This window comes from Mauremys reevesii, linkage group 9 (assembly GCF_016161935.1).
Source record: "Mauremys reevesii isolate NIE-2019 linkage group 9, ASM1616193v1, whole genome shotgun sequence".
In the NCBI taxonomy this organism is placed as follows: domain Eukaryota; kingdom Metazoa; phylum Chordata; order Testudines; family Geoemydidae; genus Mauremys; species Mauremys reevesii.
The window spans coordinates 48,880,268-48,895,508 of NC_052631.1; the positions used below are offsets into that span (position 1 = coordinate 48,880,268).

Consider the following 15,241-nt stretch of genomic DNA (forward strand, 5'->3'; position numbering starts at 1 on the left):
ACAGTGCTCCAGCCTGCCACATACCAGCTATCCATATGTATCCTGCTGCTGCATAGTAAAAGTTCCCTAGAGTGCCTTATGTACTTCTGTTTCAAACAGTAGCAGTCCACACTAGGGAACTTGTATTGCACAGCAGCAGGGACCACAAAGATATTTATTGCACAGCACACTGGAGCATTGTTGATTTACACCCTAGACTGCTGCTCACTAATTTATGTTTAGACAAGAACATAAGAATGACCATACTGGGTCAGACCAAAGGTCCATCTAGCCCAATATCCTGTCTTCCGACAGTGGTCAATGCCAGGTGCTTCAGAGGGAATGAACAGAACAGGTAATTATCAAGTGATCCATCCCCTGTTCTCCAGTCCCAGCTTCTGGCAAACAGAGACTAGGGACACCATTCCTGCCTATCCTGGTTAATAGCCATTGATGGACCTATCCTGCATGAATTTATCTAGTTCTCTTTTGAACCCTGTTATAGTCTTGGCCTTCACAGCATCCTCTGGCAAAGAGTTCCACAGGTTGAGTGTCCATTGTGTGAAGAAATACTTTCTTTTGTTTGTTTTAAACCTGTTGCCTCTTAACTTCATTTGGTGACCCCCAGGGCTCTTGTGTTATGAGAAGGAGTAAATAACACTTCCTTATTTACTTACTCCACACCCATCATGATTTTATAGACCTCTATCATATCTCCCCTTAGTTGTCTCTTTTCCAAGTTGAAAAGTCGCAGTCTTATTAATCTTTCCTCATATGGAAGCTGTTCCAGACCCCTAATCATTTGTGTTGCCTTTTTCTGAACCTCATTCCAATTCTAGTATGTCTTTTTTGAGATGGGGCAACCATATCTTCACACAGTATTCAAGATATGGGTGTACCATGGATTTATATAGAGGCAATATGATATTTTCTGTCTTATTATCTATCCCTTTCCTAATGGTTCCTAACATTCTGTTAGCTTTTTTGAGTGCTGCTGCACATTGAGTGGATGTTTTCAGAGAATTAACCACAATGTCTCTAAGATCTCTTTCTTGAGTGGTAACAGCTAATTTAGACCCCATCATATTATATGTACAGTTGGGATTGTGTTTTCCAATTGCATTACTTTGCATTTATCAACATTGAATTTCATCGGCCGTTTTGTTGCCCAGTCACCCAGTTTTGTGAGATCCCTTTGTGACTCTTCTGAGTCTGCTTTGGACCTAGCTATCTTGAGTAGTTTTGTATCATCTGCAAATTCTGCCACCTCAGTGTTTACCCCTTTTTCCAGATCATTTATGAATAATTTGAACTGTACTGGTCCCAGTACAGACCCCTGAGTTTGTCTCTCTCTATTCTGAAAACTGACCATTTAGTAATACCGTTTGTTTCCTATCTTTTAAGCAGTTACTGAGAGGACCTTCCCTCTTATCCCATGATAAGTCTAATGTTTGTACAGTTCTTGGAAAATATAAAACTCTGTGAGCCAGATTCTCTGCTGTAACTCTGAAGTGCAGTTATACCAGCAAACAGTTTAGTCCTATAATTTTAATTTATTTTATTATTTTCAGACTTATTAGGTGCACCTTGAAGGAGCAGGAAGCAGCTTTGAAAATGGGAAACCAATCTCTTCTGAGTTCTGCTGACTTTCACTGAGACTAGTTGGGAAGGGGCTAGTGTGATTCTCACGGTACATAAGCAGAGAAAGTAGGGAAAGAATATGGGTGTAATATAGAATACAGTATTATTGGTATAAACATTTTATAAAGAGAGAAGCTGTTTTTAAAAGAAAGAGAGAAAGTATTTAGAGTAGCAGTGGTACTTTCAGGCTCTGCTGGAAGGGATAGCTTTAGTGGAAATATTTTCTCCCTGGAGCCACTGACTCAAATCTGGGCAGGACTGACTCAAACCTTTTATGCTCAGTATAGCTAAATTGGGTTCCATGCAATTTACAAGCCTTGATAAATTCAGTTGCCAATGGGAAGTGAGAGGGCCATCTCCTCCCCTACATTAGGGTCACCTTGCACCACTCCATCAGCTCAGAGCAACCCTAAAGCTGGCATATCCAGCTCTGGGAGGATCCCTCTGTATGGAAATCCACATAGAGGCACTGTAGCATCTTCCATGTTACCTTCTCCCTGCAGGCATGGCACAGGGAACCCTGGTCTCTGGTCTTCTTGCAGATTTTCTTTACTAGATCTTCTGACTTGTCTGAGGCAGCTTTGCTCCACAAGTTGGCTGTGAAGCAGGCACTCATTTATCACTTGAATAGGAGCAGGATTTTCTGGAAAACCTCCATATTATTGGATTTGGGAAAAGGGTGCAAAGACTGACCAAATAGATCCACCTTTGTATTCAGATCTGTTTCTTGCAGACAGGCTTTTAGTTCCAGGTGGCCTTTAGCACCCTGTCCCACTAGAGCTACAGCAGATCCTATGGCAAGAGTGAGCATAATAGATGGGATCAAGAGCTAAAGATTTCCAGAGTGACCATATGAAACTCATTGTACGTTTTTACCCAACATATTGTCGAAGAAAAACTCAGTTCTCACTTTTTGTTTGGATGCAGCAAAATCAAATACTTTATTATTTCTCCAGTAATTACCATGGAGGGAGAGAGTGCCATAGGACACAGGGTCCTGGACAGGTCTCTCAACTGGTAAACAATCACAGCAAGCCTTTATACCTTTTACAGACAATTTCTAGCAATAATACAGACAGTAAAAAGCAACAAATACATTTTGTTTATACATAAGCTTTTCTGCTATCTCACTAGAAAAACAAGACTGCAAGACTGCACATTGCAAGGTCGTAATAACTTTCACACAATTCACTCTGTCTTACATTATCTTGCTTCCTCACGTCACCAGGGTCACAGTTAACCTAACTCATGCTAACTAACATTCATTAAGATCTCTTCAAAACCTTGTTAATTATTTACTGGCTTCCACACTCCCCCCTTTTGTACTTCTAGTACAACAAACAATTTCAAATCTCAATTCGCATGAAACCATGGACTTCAGATACTACAGCAAACATGTCAACCGTCATGGGACGAAATGACAATGCATGATTAGCATGAACATGAAAGGTATTGCTATTCTTACGTTATTTACAACAACAACAACAACAATATAATCCTAAATTAACTAACAACACTACAAATAATAACAATCCTATAGGAATAATATAATGGGGCTGTTGTACAATCGTGAACACAAAGCACAAAACATCATACCTAGTACATAAAGTAAACACTCTATAAGCTGTATGAAAGGCATTCCTTCCAGCTTGATATACATTCTGAAACATGGGAATTTGCCCTTGCAATTCAGAGATTCTTTGAACCTTTGGTAACAATGAAAGCAAATTTTTAAACCAATCAGGTACAATTCTAGGCCAATTAAAATATACCTGAAATCTAAGAGCTACATGTAACATTCTATCTGCAGGCCAGGAAATGATAGGATTGCCTGCAGCAGTGGTAAGATCAATATGTATATCTTGTAAAGTGGTGTCATTCCAGGGGTACTGTCTAGAAATCAGTTGGAGATACCAGGTGGTCTAATTTCCCCAGATGTCTCGGTAAACAATTACAGTCCCACAGGCATCCTCCCCATGGACCCAGCAGGATTCGGTATGTGGGAGCCCACACCCACCCTAACCAGTCCATATGCTTGGAAGGAGCACTGTGAATGTCCACACTTCCATCCAGAAAGTGTCCAAGTATGTCTTCATGACCACAGATCAGATGGTACTCCTGACGTCTGTAAGGGCAGTGGGCCAAGTCTAGTCCAGATCCCACTGCAATGCCTTCCCAGCCTCAGTGATATTCAATACCATCTCTGTCAGTAACTTCTGGGTCATAGAACTAAGGGTGGAAATTACATGCAACTCAGCAACTCCAGCCTGTACTGAAGATAGCTGAGCTTCAAAAATAAGACTAGTGGCCTTTTCTAGTTGCCCCAATTTCTTATCATGTTCTTGGCCTGGAAGAATAGTCCAAATGGCTACTACACTATTGGCCAGATGAAATAACCCAGCCCACAGGGATCTGGTCAATTCCCTTTTTGTCCAGAGGAAATAACCCAGGCCTTTTTGTTGTGCTAATCTAATGGCAGCCCCTTGTGAGCAATCTGGGTATGTAGAAAACTGGATAAGGGCAATGTCAGGTAAAATCCAATTAGGGAGGGCAATACATACTGAAGGATTTATCCAGAACACAGGGCGCAGCCTGTAGAATAAACCCCAAAATCCAATTAATACCACAGTCCCAAGCATGGGTCCCACAAATTTCTTCCTGCCAGTATGTAATTCTTTGTTTCTTCACCAGGGTCAGTTCTCAGTGTCCTTTTCAGTCAGGAATTCCTGGACTTTGGCAATGTCAGTGGAGTGAGTGTGTCTTCTTCTTTCCCAAAACAATCGAGGTTTAGCATCCTACAGGGAGAGGTTTCCAGCACATATCACCCTGTAATAGCTGTGCTCTTTTCTAGAAAAGTCTAAAGGCACAGTTGGTCTGTCAGTGGTCAAGGGAGCTTTTTCCCTGCTGTCCAGAAGCACAGTAGAACTAGAAGAAAGAATAGGCTAATCATCAATAGGAAAATTCTTCTGACGTGGAGGGGTCTTTTTGCAGTGAGAATCCTGGGTCCAAGCAGTCAGTTTGTGGCACTTCACAGCGGTGTCGGTAGTCAGCAGGACTGGGAAAGGGCCTTTCCAGCATGGAGCCAAGGCAGTCTTTCGCTGATGGATCTTTATGTAGACCCAGGCTCCTGGTTCCAACGAGTGGCAAGGTTGCACAGGATCCTTTGGTAGTGCTTCCATCACCTGTGTATAAAAAGACTTAACACATTTCATTAGTGCCTGACAATATTTAAGCATTATGTTATCCAGCAAATGAATGTCCATCTGAGCTGGGGTTAGCGGGGGTGCAGTTGGTAGTCAGCATTGGGTGTCCTGTCAAATTTCATGAGGGCTGAGTCCAGTCGTTCGATTGGGAATGGCTCTCATACACCTCAGTGCCAAAAGAAGGGCATCCGGCCACCTTAAGTTCGTTTCAGCACAAATCTGGGCCAGTTTATTCTGTAAAATCCCGTTCTGGCGTTCCACTGTCCCAACTGTGGGTGGTGAGGGCAGTGAGTTGCACATAACTCCTTCACAATCGGTCCAGTAAAAATGAATTCCACGATCACTGTTGATACCCACAGGGATGGCAAAACGTGGCACAAAATCTTTAAGCAAAATGTCACAACAGTCCTGACACCTGCTTTCCTGCAGGGAAAAGCTTTAACCCAATTGGTAATTACATCAACTAAAACAAATACATATCCATAACCACAACATGTAGACATCGAAATAAAATCAATCTGAATATTTACAAAAGGTCCCCAAGGAGGAGAGTGGGCTGGCCGCTGCACACCAATCTCGTGTAACTGCAGCAAACATTTCCCCCCCCCTTCCTTTGGTAGGCAGCCAAGCGGTGTCCTTGACTGGGACCAGCGCATGTTAGCCATTCTCTACTTGGCTTTTTTTTTTTTCTTCATTTAACCTACAAAGGAAACTTTTACTCTTCAATTATACACCTTTTTCATACCATGAACACATAAACAGTACTGTTATACAGTACAGAAGTATTATCATTCAATGTATGCCACATATACCCTTTCACTAAAATAATCTTATTACAGAACTTTGGAAGAACAAGCCAGGACAAGCACACCCACTTTGAGAAGTTCACTTAATATAACTTCTAGTCCAATAGCTATCCACCATCCCCAGCCCTCTGGCTAAAAGTCTGAGGTAGCCAGAAGGATCCCTCGTACAATATGGGGAGTGGGTTAACTTTTCATGTCCTTGCTTCCAAAGACTGTCAGTATGCAAATTTTAACAACAATTCTCAATTAAAAGATTTGGCCAATGTAGTTTCTTCTCTTACTTAAGAAAATGTATTAGACTTTAGTATATCACATTTTTCTGATATAACTAAACACTTTGTACTCTAAGTTGAACAAAACAAGTATCTGCATTGCAATGCAACATTTTCGCTTGATGTCAAATCAGACCATCTCATGAAAATATTAAACACAACAATTTTTTGGCAAAACACCACAAAACAGAACATAGAACACACAACATAATTGTGACTGCCAGTAAATCATAGTATGTTGAATGCTGTGTAGCTGGCATTAATGTTCTTTGATTATCTGAAAGACAAAAACAGAGGTCCACCCCTTCGGGGCAGTTAAATACTTAAAATATACAAATACTCTTGTTGATTCTAGGCAAAACAGAGGAATTACCCCATATTTCTCGTATGTGCTTCTTAGACAGCCCTGGTTCAGCAGCCTCTACCTTATCAGTTAGTTAATTTGCATTAACACAGATGCTCTCTGGCTTGCTTTTTATTTCTTTTAACTCCTGCTTTTAAACACTGAAAGAAAACATCACCACTTATAGTGCCTGTAGGGCCTAATACAATGTCATTACATAGCACTGTATACATTCTTCAACTGATTTAACAAAATTGTTCATAGCCAAATGAGTGCAATCTAATAATTTCTTTGCCTGAATTCATTCACAAACATGTCAAAGACACCAAAAAACTGTTCTCTTCAGCTTTTTCACAAAGTTCAAGTGCTGTTCCCCCCAGCAAACACAGAGTCAATTTTTCATTTTCCCTTAAAAATCAATTGCTTTCTCCTTCCAACAGCCACTTTACCAATGCAAATCACCATTCCAAATATCCTTCTGAGTATTTGAAATCCTCATGCTTATATTCACTTACTCCTTCTTTCCACTACACCCTCAAAAGTTTCCAAATCTCTCTGTCTGTTGCCCGCCTGCCTGGGCCCGATCCTTTTTTCCTCACTGAATCGTCCCGTCCATGGACACGAGCTTGTTCCACAACCAGTTCTTAGCTAGGAGGGTGGGCTACTCAACTAGCCCCCACCCTTCTGGTCTTGTCCCCAAAACATTTCTACTCACAAGACTACCTGAGTCCTTCCTAGTAAGGCTTGCCACCTGGGCAAAAATACATGGCCATTCACTTAACACATAATCCAAACCCCTTTGGGGGCATACCCAGAGACCCACCCATTTGTCTGCTGACACTTAAACAGAAAAGAAAATTACACAAAAAACAAAGAAAATTACAGTCTAAGCCAAATTTTTCTACTTCTATTATATTGTCCGCTACGGGGGGGGCGGGACTGTAAAATTTCAGGACAACCTCAGAGCTTCATCGCACACATGGCTTCCACCCTGAGGAATTACTGAACGAAGTTCAGTTCCGCTCACACACCTAACGCCCAAATGAACAGAGCAGAAAAACATCAGTAACCGGTTAAACAAAACAGAGCCAAAGCTAAATAGTGCACCAAAACCAAATAGTGTTTCCTTATTCTATTAGTGCTCACCTATAATCATGCTATTCTTAACACAAAACACCAACAGTACCAAACAAAGCAAACATAAACTAACAAGGGTAAAACAGATAGATGGTGTAAATTCTACAGTGCTTTCCAATTCTCTATTGCTCACCAAACTGTGACAAATTTCTGTTACCAATTATCCCTTATGTCAGGTGATCAAACTGACATTGCAGGACTGGGGGGGTAGATAGAGAAATCACACCATATATCCAAATTTTAAAGCTTCATTAAAAATAATAAAACAACAATGGAGAGTGTTGGGAATGCTCCCACATCACTCGGGAAAAATATGAATGCCCCAAGCCTTAAGCCACTTTAATACTTACACATATCCAGACTGGCATGTCTGTGTATAATGTTCAGAGAAGGGAAATAGGTGGACGGGAGATTATCCTGTATACAGCTTGTCCAGCATTTCCAACATGCTGCCACTCTTGGGATGGCTGTTCTTTTACACCCTGGAATCTCCTGCGGCGTCTCTTTCAGAGATTCCAGTTCAGGTCAGCTGCCTGTCCGGCTTCAGGGTTGCAAAAACTGTTGGATCTCACTGAACCATTAAGCTTTGCAAATGCAATCTCAGTTTCGTAACTTATACTGCTTTTTGGTTTGCCTTTTTTATTTTCCACAACCAGCTGGGGCTAAAGCAGTTTTACTTAGCACTTAGCATAGTCCGCACTAATTCATGACCTTGAAAACAAAACAACTTCTCCCTTATCTCAGGGCTAAGCCGAATTTCAAATTAACCCGTTCCTAGACAAATTGCTCACACTGTAACAGAGGTTTTTCTTTGTGGTTCAAGCTCCACTGAGATATATGATCTTATCTAGATTGAAGGTACCTTCTAATGGGCATTGTTTAAATGAATTTTCACACGTATACAGATTCCAATCATTTAAATACCTGCAGGTTTTAGGACCATAATGTACGTACATGTAATATGCTGGGGCACCCTTAGGGGGTGAGGTGGAATATTTAGACAGTCCCTTACCCATTTTCCACTCACACAGGAGAGACTCACAAGGAAAGGGGAGGGAAGATGGGTTTACACACTCCTAGACCCAGGCAGCTTCCTCGCCGGACTATGCCAGGCTGAGTCAGCCCACCGTGGGTCGGCTCTCCTAAAGATCCACTAGTTACTGGGCTAGCCCGGTAACAGCCACTCACACTGGTGTACACACACACACACCAAGGCCTCTTTTTCTTCCTTTTTCTTTTTCTTTCTTTTTTTAACCCTTTTTCAACCTTTTTATCTTTTTTTTTTTTTTTTAACCATGATGCATCTTTACCTGGTCCGGACCAATACCATGAGGCGGTATGACAACCCCTCTTGAGGCGGTAAAAACCCCTCAGCACCGGTGCATTCTAATGCATTTACCTATGCATTACCTATGCATTACCTTATGCATTTCCTTGGCCAACTCAGCAGTTCCCAGTACTGCAATAAACTAACCTTATTGGGGCCTCTCCCCAATACCACTTTGCATCTGATCCTGCTGCACAGTCAATAAGTTCAGATGGCGTGAGCCCAACAGAGAGACAGATGTCCTCAGGGAAAATCCTCCTCCGATACCCCAATAGAGATTTCAAAAGGTCTCATACCTCTCATGTGGCGCCATGGGGTTCGAAGGGGAATGATCCGTAGTAGTTGTATGTGGGTCCGTGGGCGTTGCCATCCCGGACGAGCCCCCAAATTGTCGAAGAAAAACTCAGTTCTCACTTTTTGTTTGGATGCAGCAAAATCAAATACTTTATTATTTCTCCAGTAATTACCATGGAGGGAGAGAGTGCCATAGGACACAGGGTCCTGGACAGGTCTCTCAACTGGTAAACAATCACAGCAAGCCTTTATACCTTTTACAGACAATTTCTAGCAATAATACAGACAGTAAAAAGCAACAAATACATTTTGTTTATACATAAGCTTTTCTGCTATCTCACTAGAAAAACAAGACTGCAAGACTGCACATTGCAAGGTCGTAATAACTTTCACACAATTCACTCTGTCTTACATTATCTTGCTTCCTCACGTCACCAGGATCACAGTTAACCTAACTCATGCTAACTAACATTCATTAAGATCTCTTCAAAACCTTGTTAATTATTTACTGGCTTCCACAATATTCTCAATAACAAGCCTAGATCAGATGCGCATATTGAGACAAGTATCTCACAATCCTTCTACTGTGGCGGATTGCTGCATGTCTGATCCCCAGTGACTCTTTGGTGGCAATGTCACTAGTGGAAACCTAGATTACTTACTAGTAATTGGAGTTCTAATAATATATGGTCTCCACAGACCTTTACTCCCTCACACTTCTTTCCTGCTGCATCAGGCCCCTTGTGTTTCCAGTCCAGGGGACGTTAAATGAATGAGGAGAGGCCACATGCCTCTTTCTAATCTTTGTCTCACTGCTCATCTCCATAAGGGATAGCCCACGGACATCTCTTGAGGTTTTCTGCTTTCAGCCATTCTCAGGTCTCACAGCTTGATATGCAGATTCCAGGAGTTGGACTATATGAAGGCAATATTTTTCTAGCATTCCAGTTGTTGCTAAGGAACTCAGCTTTTTTATTTACACCATGAGTATGAGACATGTTCTTGTTTGTATTTTTGTTTCGGAATCACTCTGTTCCTACTTCCAGAAGCTGCTTCTTGTGGCAATACTGAATTGGGAATTTTAGAATCAAAGTGGGATACTTGATGTGCTCATTTTTACCTTGGTACCTAGAAGTCTCTTCCATAGCAGTGCTGGTGAGTTCTGAGGACAAATCACAGGGTTCTTTTCTACAGCACAAGTAAAGCTTTGCAAGTAAAGACTATTAAGTGGACATTTGAACTTCCATACAGAACATTTTGATTGTGGGTCCTTTCGGGACATGACGTTTGCAAAAAGTATTATGACCAAAAAAGATGGCAGGAGAGAACCCTATAGTGCAGTGACGAATGCTAAGAAGAGCCTATAATTAAATAAGTTGAACTTAATTTGTGTGTATATTCCCACAACCGTTTGTACCTTTTTTTCTTTAAGAAACTTTGGTGAGGAGAGATGCTCTAGACATCAAACTGAAATGGAATCTATAAAGACTTACAAATTATCTTCTCTGAAACTAAAGTTGAATTCTGTACCTTCCAGACACTGCCAAGTTTGGTTCGGATGTGTAGTAAGGAAAGATTGCTGGAAGAACGAGTAGAAGGAGCCGAAACACTTGCCTATCTAATTGAAACAGATGTTGAGCTGCAGAGAATCGCCAGTATTACAGACCATCTTATTGCAATGCTTTCTGACTACTTCAAGTATCCCAGCTCAGTCAGTGCAATCACCGATATCAAAAGGGTATGTGTTTTTCTCTGTCTGTTCAGAACTTCTCAGAGTACATGAGAGATTTTGAAACTGCAAATGTGTGTCTTAAGTACGCAGAACTTTAATTAAAATTGTCTTTCAGTGGGAGTTGGATCAGGCCCTCAATGTTTTTGGCTCTTTAGGCACAAAACCTTTCTTTTGTTGTATGACTCTCCCTCCTCCCACACTGAGGAGGAACATTCCAGGCAAATAACACTGTAGGAGCAGTGAGCAGGGAAGGCCTGTTAGCCAAGCATTCTGCACAAGCACCTACTCCACCACGTTCTAGATGGCTCTTTAGCCTCCTTTGCAATGGGAGCATGGAGTTGCAGACTCAGTTTCCCTGTATTGCTTACTCTTTCTAACTCCCCTCCTTTCACTGGGGAAGGGAGAACATAAGAAAGGAATGGTGATCCCAGGGATGGAAAGTATTCTTGGCCTTCCCCCGGCCCTTCTTCCACTGATTTGGAATGTACTCCAGAAAAACAAAGGTCCTCTAATCCCCTTTGGTTCTGGAATAGCCCAGGAAATCACAGTTGACAGATTTAGTTCTCAAACTCCTATAATATGGGGCTACTCCTGCTTACCCATGTTTACAAAATGCTCTGAGAGCCCCAGATGAAAAAATACCACATAAGTACAAAGAATTGTTAGCCAAATTTTAAATGGAATAAATAAGACAAAAAAGAGGTTCAGTAACTGGCTGGGAAGCATTAGACATTGGCTAGAGAATCAAAAAACCAACATTCCAGCCCTGAGTCTGACACTGTGTTTTTAGCACTTTTTATGAATGTCCAGAGTAAAGGTCAGCAGCATTGCACATGTATGTCCAACTCAGCCATGTGGTGAGTGTATCTTGTGAAATGGATAATATCTTGTAAGTTGTAGGTGGAATGAGGCAGGGCTCTGCAGGATAAATTGATCTATTTGAAAATTTGTATATAATCATGAAGTAATGTACTGTACTGTAGTGGATGCACTGAGGCAGAGTTAAGCTTACTCAGACAAACTTACCTTTGGCATTTCCTGACTTTTGAGTGCTTTACCCTGCAACCTCAAAATTCCCTTGACAGTGTTTTTCATGTTGAATTAAATAGATACCATTGCTTCATCTGTTGGAGCCTTTCAGCCAAAGTTCTAAGAGCAGTTTTGGTCCCTTGATACCATCCACTTTTATTGGGACTGCTATCTAGATCCTATGGCAGCTTAAAGACTTAACAGATTTATTTGGGCATAAGCTTTCGTGGGTAAAAAACCCACTTCTTCAGATGCATGCAGTGAAAATTACAGAAATAGGCATATATATAGGCACATGAAGAGAAGGGAGCTACCTTACCAGTGGAGAACCAACGTTGAAGGCCAATTCAATCAGGGTAGTTGTGGTCCACTCCCAATAATTGATGAGGAGGTGACAGTAAGGTAAGGTAACTCCCTTCTCTTCAGGTGCCAATATATATTTATGCCTGTTTCTGTAATTTTCACTCCATGCATCTGAAGAAGTGGGGTTTTTACCCACAAAAGCTTATGCCCAAATAAATCTTAGTCTTTAAGGTGCCACCGGACTCCTCGTTGTTTTTGCAGATACAGACTAACACGGCTACCCCTCTGATATCTAGATCCTAGTAAACTAGTTGTTTTCCCCCAATCTGACCATGTAACTCCTTCTGTGGGGTGGGCATGGAGAAAGGAGGACATTTTGGTCTGGCTTGTAGAGGAAGAAGAGAGTGGGACTCATTTTGTCTGGGAAAATGTAACTAATCTCATCCTGTATTTTGAGAGGTTGCATACATATGTTGCTTGGTTATTACTGTTTATCTGTATAGGCTACAATTCAGCAAAGCAATCACACGTGTGCTTAACTTTAATTATTAACTTCAGTGGGACATAAACACATACTTAAAGTTAATCTGCAGTTTCAGTGGTGATCCTGCCTGTTTGGCGTGTAATGCAATCAAAACCCTAGTAAACAGGCACTAATCTATAACAATTAAGAAAATACCATGTGCAAGTTTAAATGCTCTCTCATAAAGCATCCGACTTTGATTTACCTTTTTTCAATAGCTTGACCATGATTTAAAGCATGCTCACGAACTGCGCCAGGCTGCGTTCAAGCTGTATGCTTCACTTGGAGCAAATGATGAAGACATCCGGAAGAAGGTGAGTCTGGGAGAGGGTCATCCTTTGGTGTTGCCAGCTGTCATGCAGGGAGAAACATCAACCTGGAAGTCATGGTGGAGTGTATTATCGCTGATTGAATGAGATAAAGCAGAGAGAATAAAAGCACAAGTGAAGGATGAATAGAATGCAAGTTTGGTTTTTGTTTTAGTGTGAACATGTTGGATTGACAAATAATGTGTTATGTTAACCTTATGGTGCACTTCTTTTGTGTGAGTTCCAGAGAAATTTGATTTCACACTGTGAAGCAACAAACACTTGGACAAAATAGAATACTATAAATGCTTAATTATGGAAACACCACCTTTCTAATGCCATAAAGAAATTCACATCTCTCATTGTATGTTGTCCTTCAATATATGGCCTCGTTATATTCTTAATTTTTGCTAGTATGCAAATATTGTGTATATAAAGCTTTGTTAAGTGATGTGTTTATGGTAAGTGGTCAGCGGAAATTAAAAATGTCTAAAAACTATTTTGATATATAGCATATCCCTGTGTTCTTCTTCAAGCAGTGTCCTTATGGGTGCTCCACTGAGGTGTATCAGTGCCCCTGCACCTCTAATCGGAGAAATTTGGTAGGAGTGTTCACATGCAATCTCCCTCCCTTACGGTCTGCCTCTAGGCTATCTAGCACTGCATGGGCAAACTGCCTTCAGTTCCTTCTTGACCGCCTTTGGCCTCGAATGGAACGAGCAGTAGTCTCTTCCTTCTTTACACTGATAGTGTTTAATATAAATGGTAGCTATTCTTAGAGCTTCCATTTCTTTTTAGTAGTTTAGCGTTTCCATTGTTCAGTTTAAAAAAAACCTTTTTCTTTCACCATTTCCTGCCTTTTGTTGGGGGGGATTACTCCTGCAGGGGCATACCCAGTTCCCCCGGCTTCAAAGGTGCCTCTCCTGCAAGGAGGCAATCACAATAATGGACAGACACTCTCATTGCATCCAGTGCCTTGGAGAGAGGGACATTCTGCAGAAGTGCACCTTCTGCCAACTGCTAATGGTGAGATCTTGTAAGAACTCCAGAGCTCAAGTTGAAACTTCTCCTCATGGAGGGTGCACTTCAGCTGCCAACTGACCCTGGTCCTGAAGCCTCATCAAGATGCAGATTGTCCCCAGAGCCTTCAACCCCCATAGGGGTGAGATCATGGAAAAAGTCGGCTGACTCCGCCCGCAAAGCCTCTAGAAAAAAGGTTCTAAGCCCTCAAACTGAGTCCTTGAACAGCCAGAGAGGATCCCCAGCAGCCTCAGTTACCTTGGTACCGACGGCTCTGAAGTGCGGTACCCAGAAACATCAGAAACCCTCCAGTATGAGCTTTGCCATGGCACCTAAAGGCCTTTATGTGCATAGGCTTAGAAGCAACGGCACTGCCTGCCAGGGATGAGGACAGATACTGTACCACCTCTAAGAGATCGGCATTGACAAATCCACCCTCAGCATCCAATGCGTCAAAGCAACCCGCACAGAGCATTCCTCTCATAAACAACCGTCAGTACTGACAAGTCAGCACTCGCACTTCTTGACAACACTGAACATATCAATAGTACTTCAGGAGTTCTGTTTCTCGAGGGACCTTATGGTCACAGAGTAACTGGAGTCCCTGCTACTTGGTACTGGAGCCCCATTACCAAGCATATCTAGATCCCTGGAATCACCAGTGGCACTGGGACATTTACCCACAGCATCCTAGTCAGCTCCACCCTTCTCCAGCAGGGAGTCGTACAGTGACCAGGACGACAGTCTCCCCCTGGCCTTACACCATGTACCACCATTGCAACACCAGGGTCTTGGATATTCTGCATGCTTCCTCCTCTTCCAGAATTGTCCTCCCAATTAACAAGGCACTTCTGGACCCTGCCAAGATGATCTGGTAGATACCAGCCTTCACTGCACCAATGTGCAAAAGAGCCAACAAGAAGTATTACATTTCTCCTAAGGAGGCAGATTTCCTCTTTACGCACCCTCAATGTAATTCTATATTAGCAGATGTGTTTAATGCACAGGGAAAGCAATATCATGCCAAATCAACCGCATATGATAGAGATTGAAAGAGGCTAGACCTCTTTGGAAGGAAGGCACATGACATTACGATTCAGGGTCACAAACTACCAAGCCGTAATGGCTAAATACGACTACATAAATTAAGGGAAACTCAACGTGTTTATTGACCACTTCTCAGAGACACAAAAGGGACAATTTCAGGCCATTGTCAAAGAGGGCCAGTTAGCAGCCAGAACAATGCTGCAAACCACACTGGACACCGCAGACACAGTGGCCTACTTGGTCTGGATGCAGTGGTAATGAGATGGGCATCCTGGTT

The 15,241-nt window shown here is 42.0% G+C and overlaps 1 protein-coding gene across 11 annotated transcripts in view; it reads left to right on the plus strand.

Moving 5' to 3' along the window:
* Positions 1-15,241, plus strand: part of ARMC8 (armadillo repeat containing 8) — a 217,143-nt gene that overhangs the window by 148,383 nt on the left and 53,519 nt on the right. For all 11 annotated transcript variants that reach the window (XM_039486875.1, XM_039486874.1, XM_039486879.1 and 8 more), the window contains 2 exons: positions 10,540-10,740; positions 12,808-12,903. In XM_039486875.1, the coding sequence (XP_039342809.1) occupies positions 10,540-10,740; positions 12,808-12,903 (297 nt within the window). The remainder of the gene's footprint in view (positions 1-10,539; positions 10,741-12,807; positions 12,904-15,241) is intronic.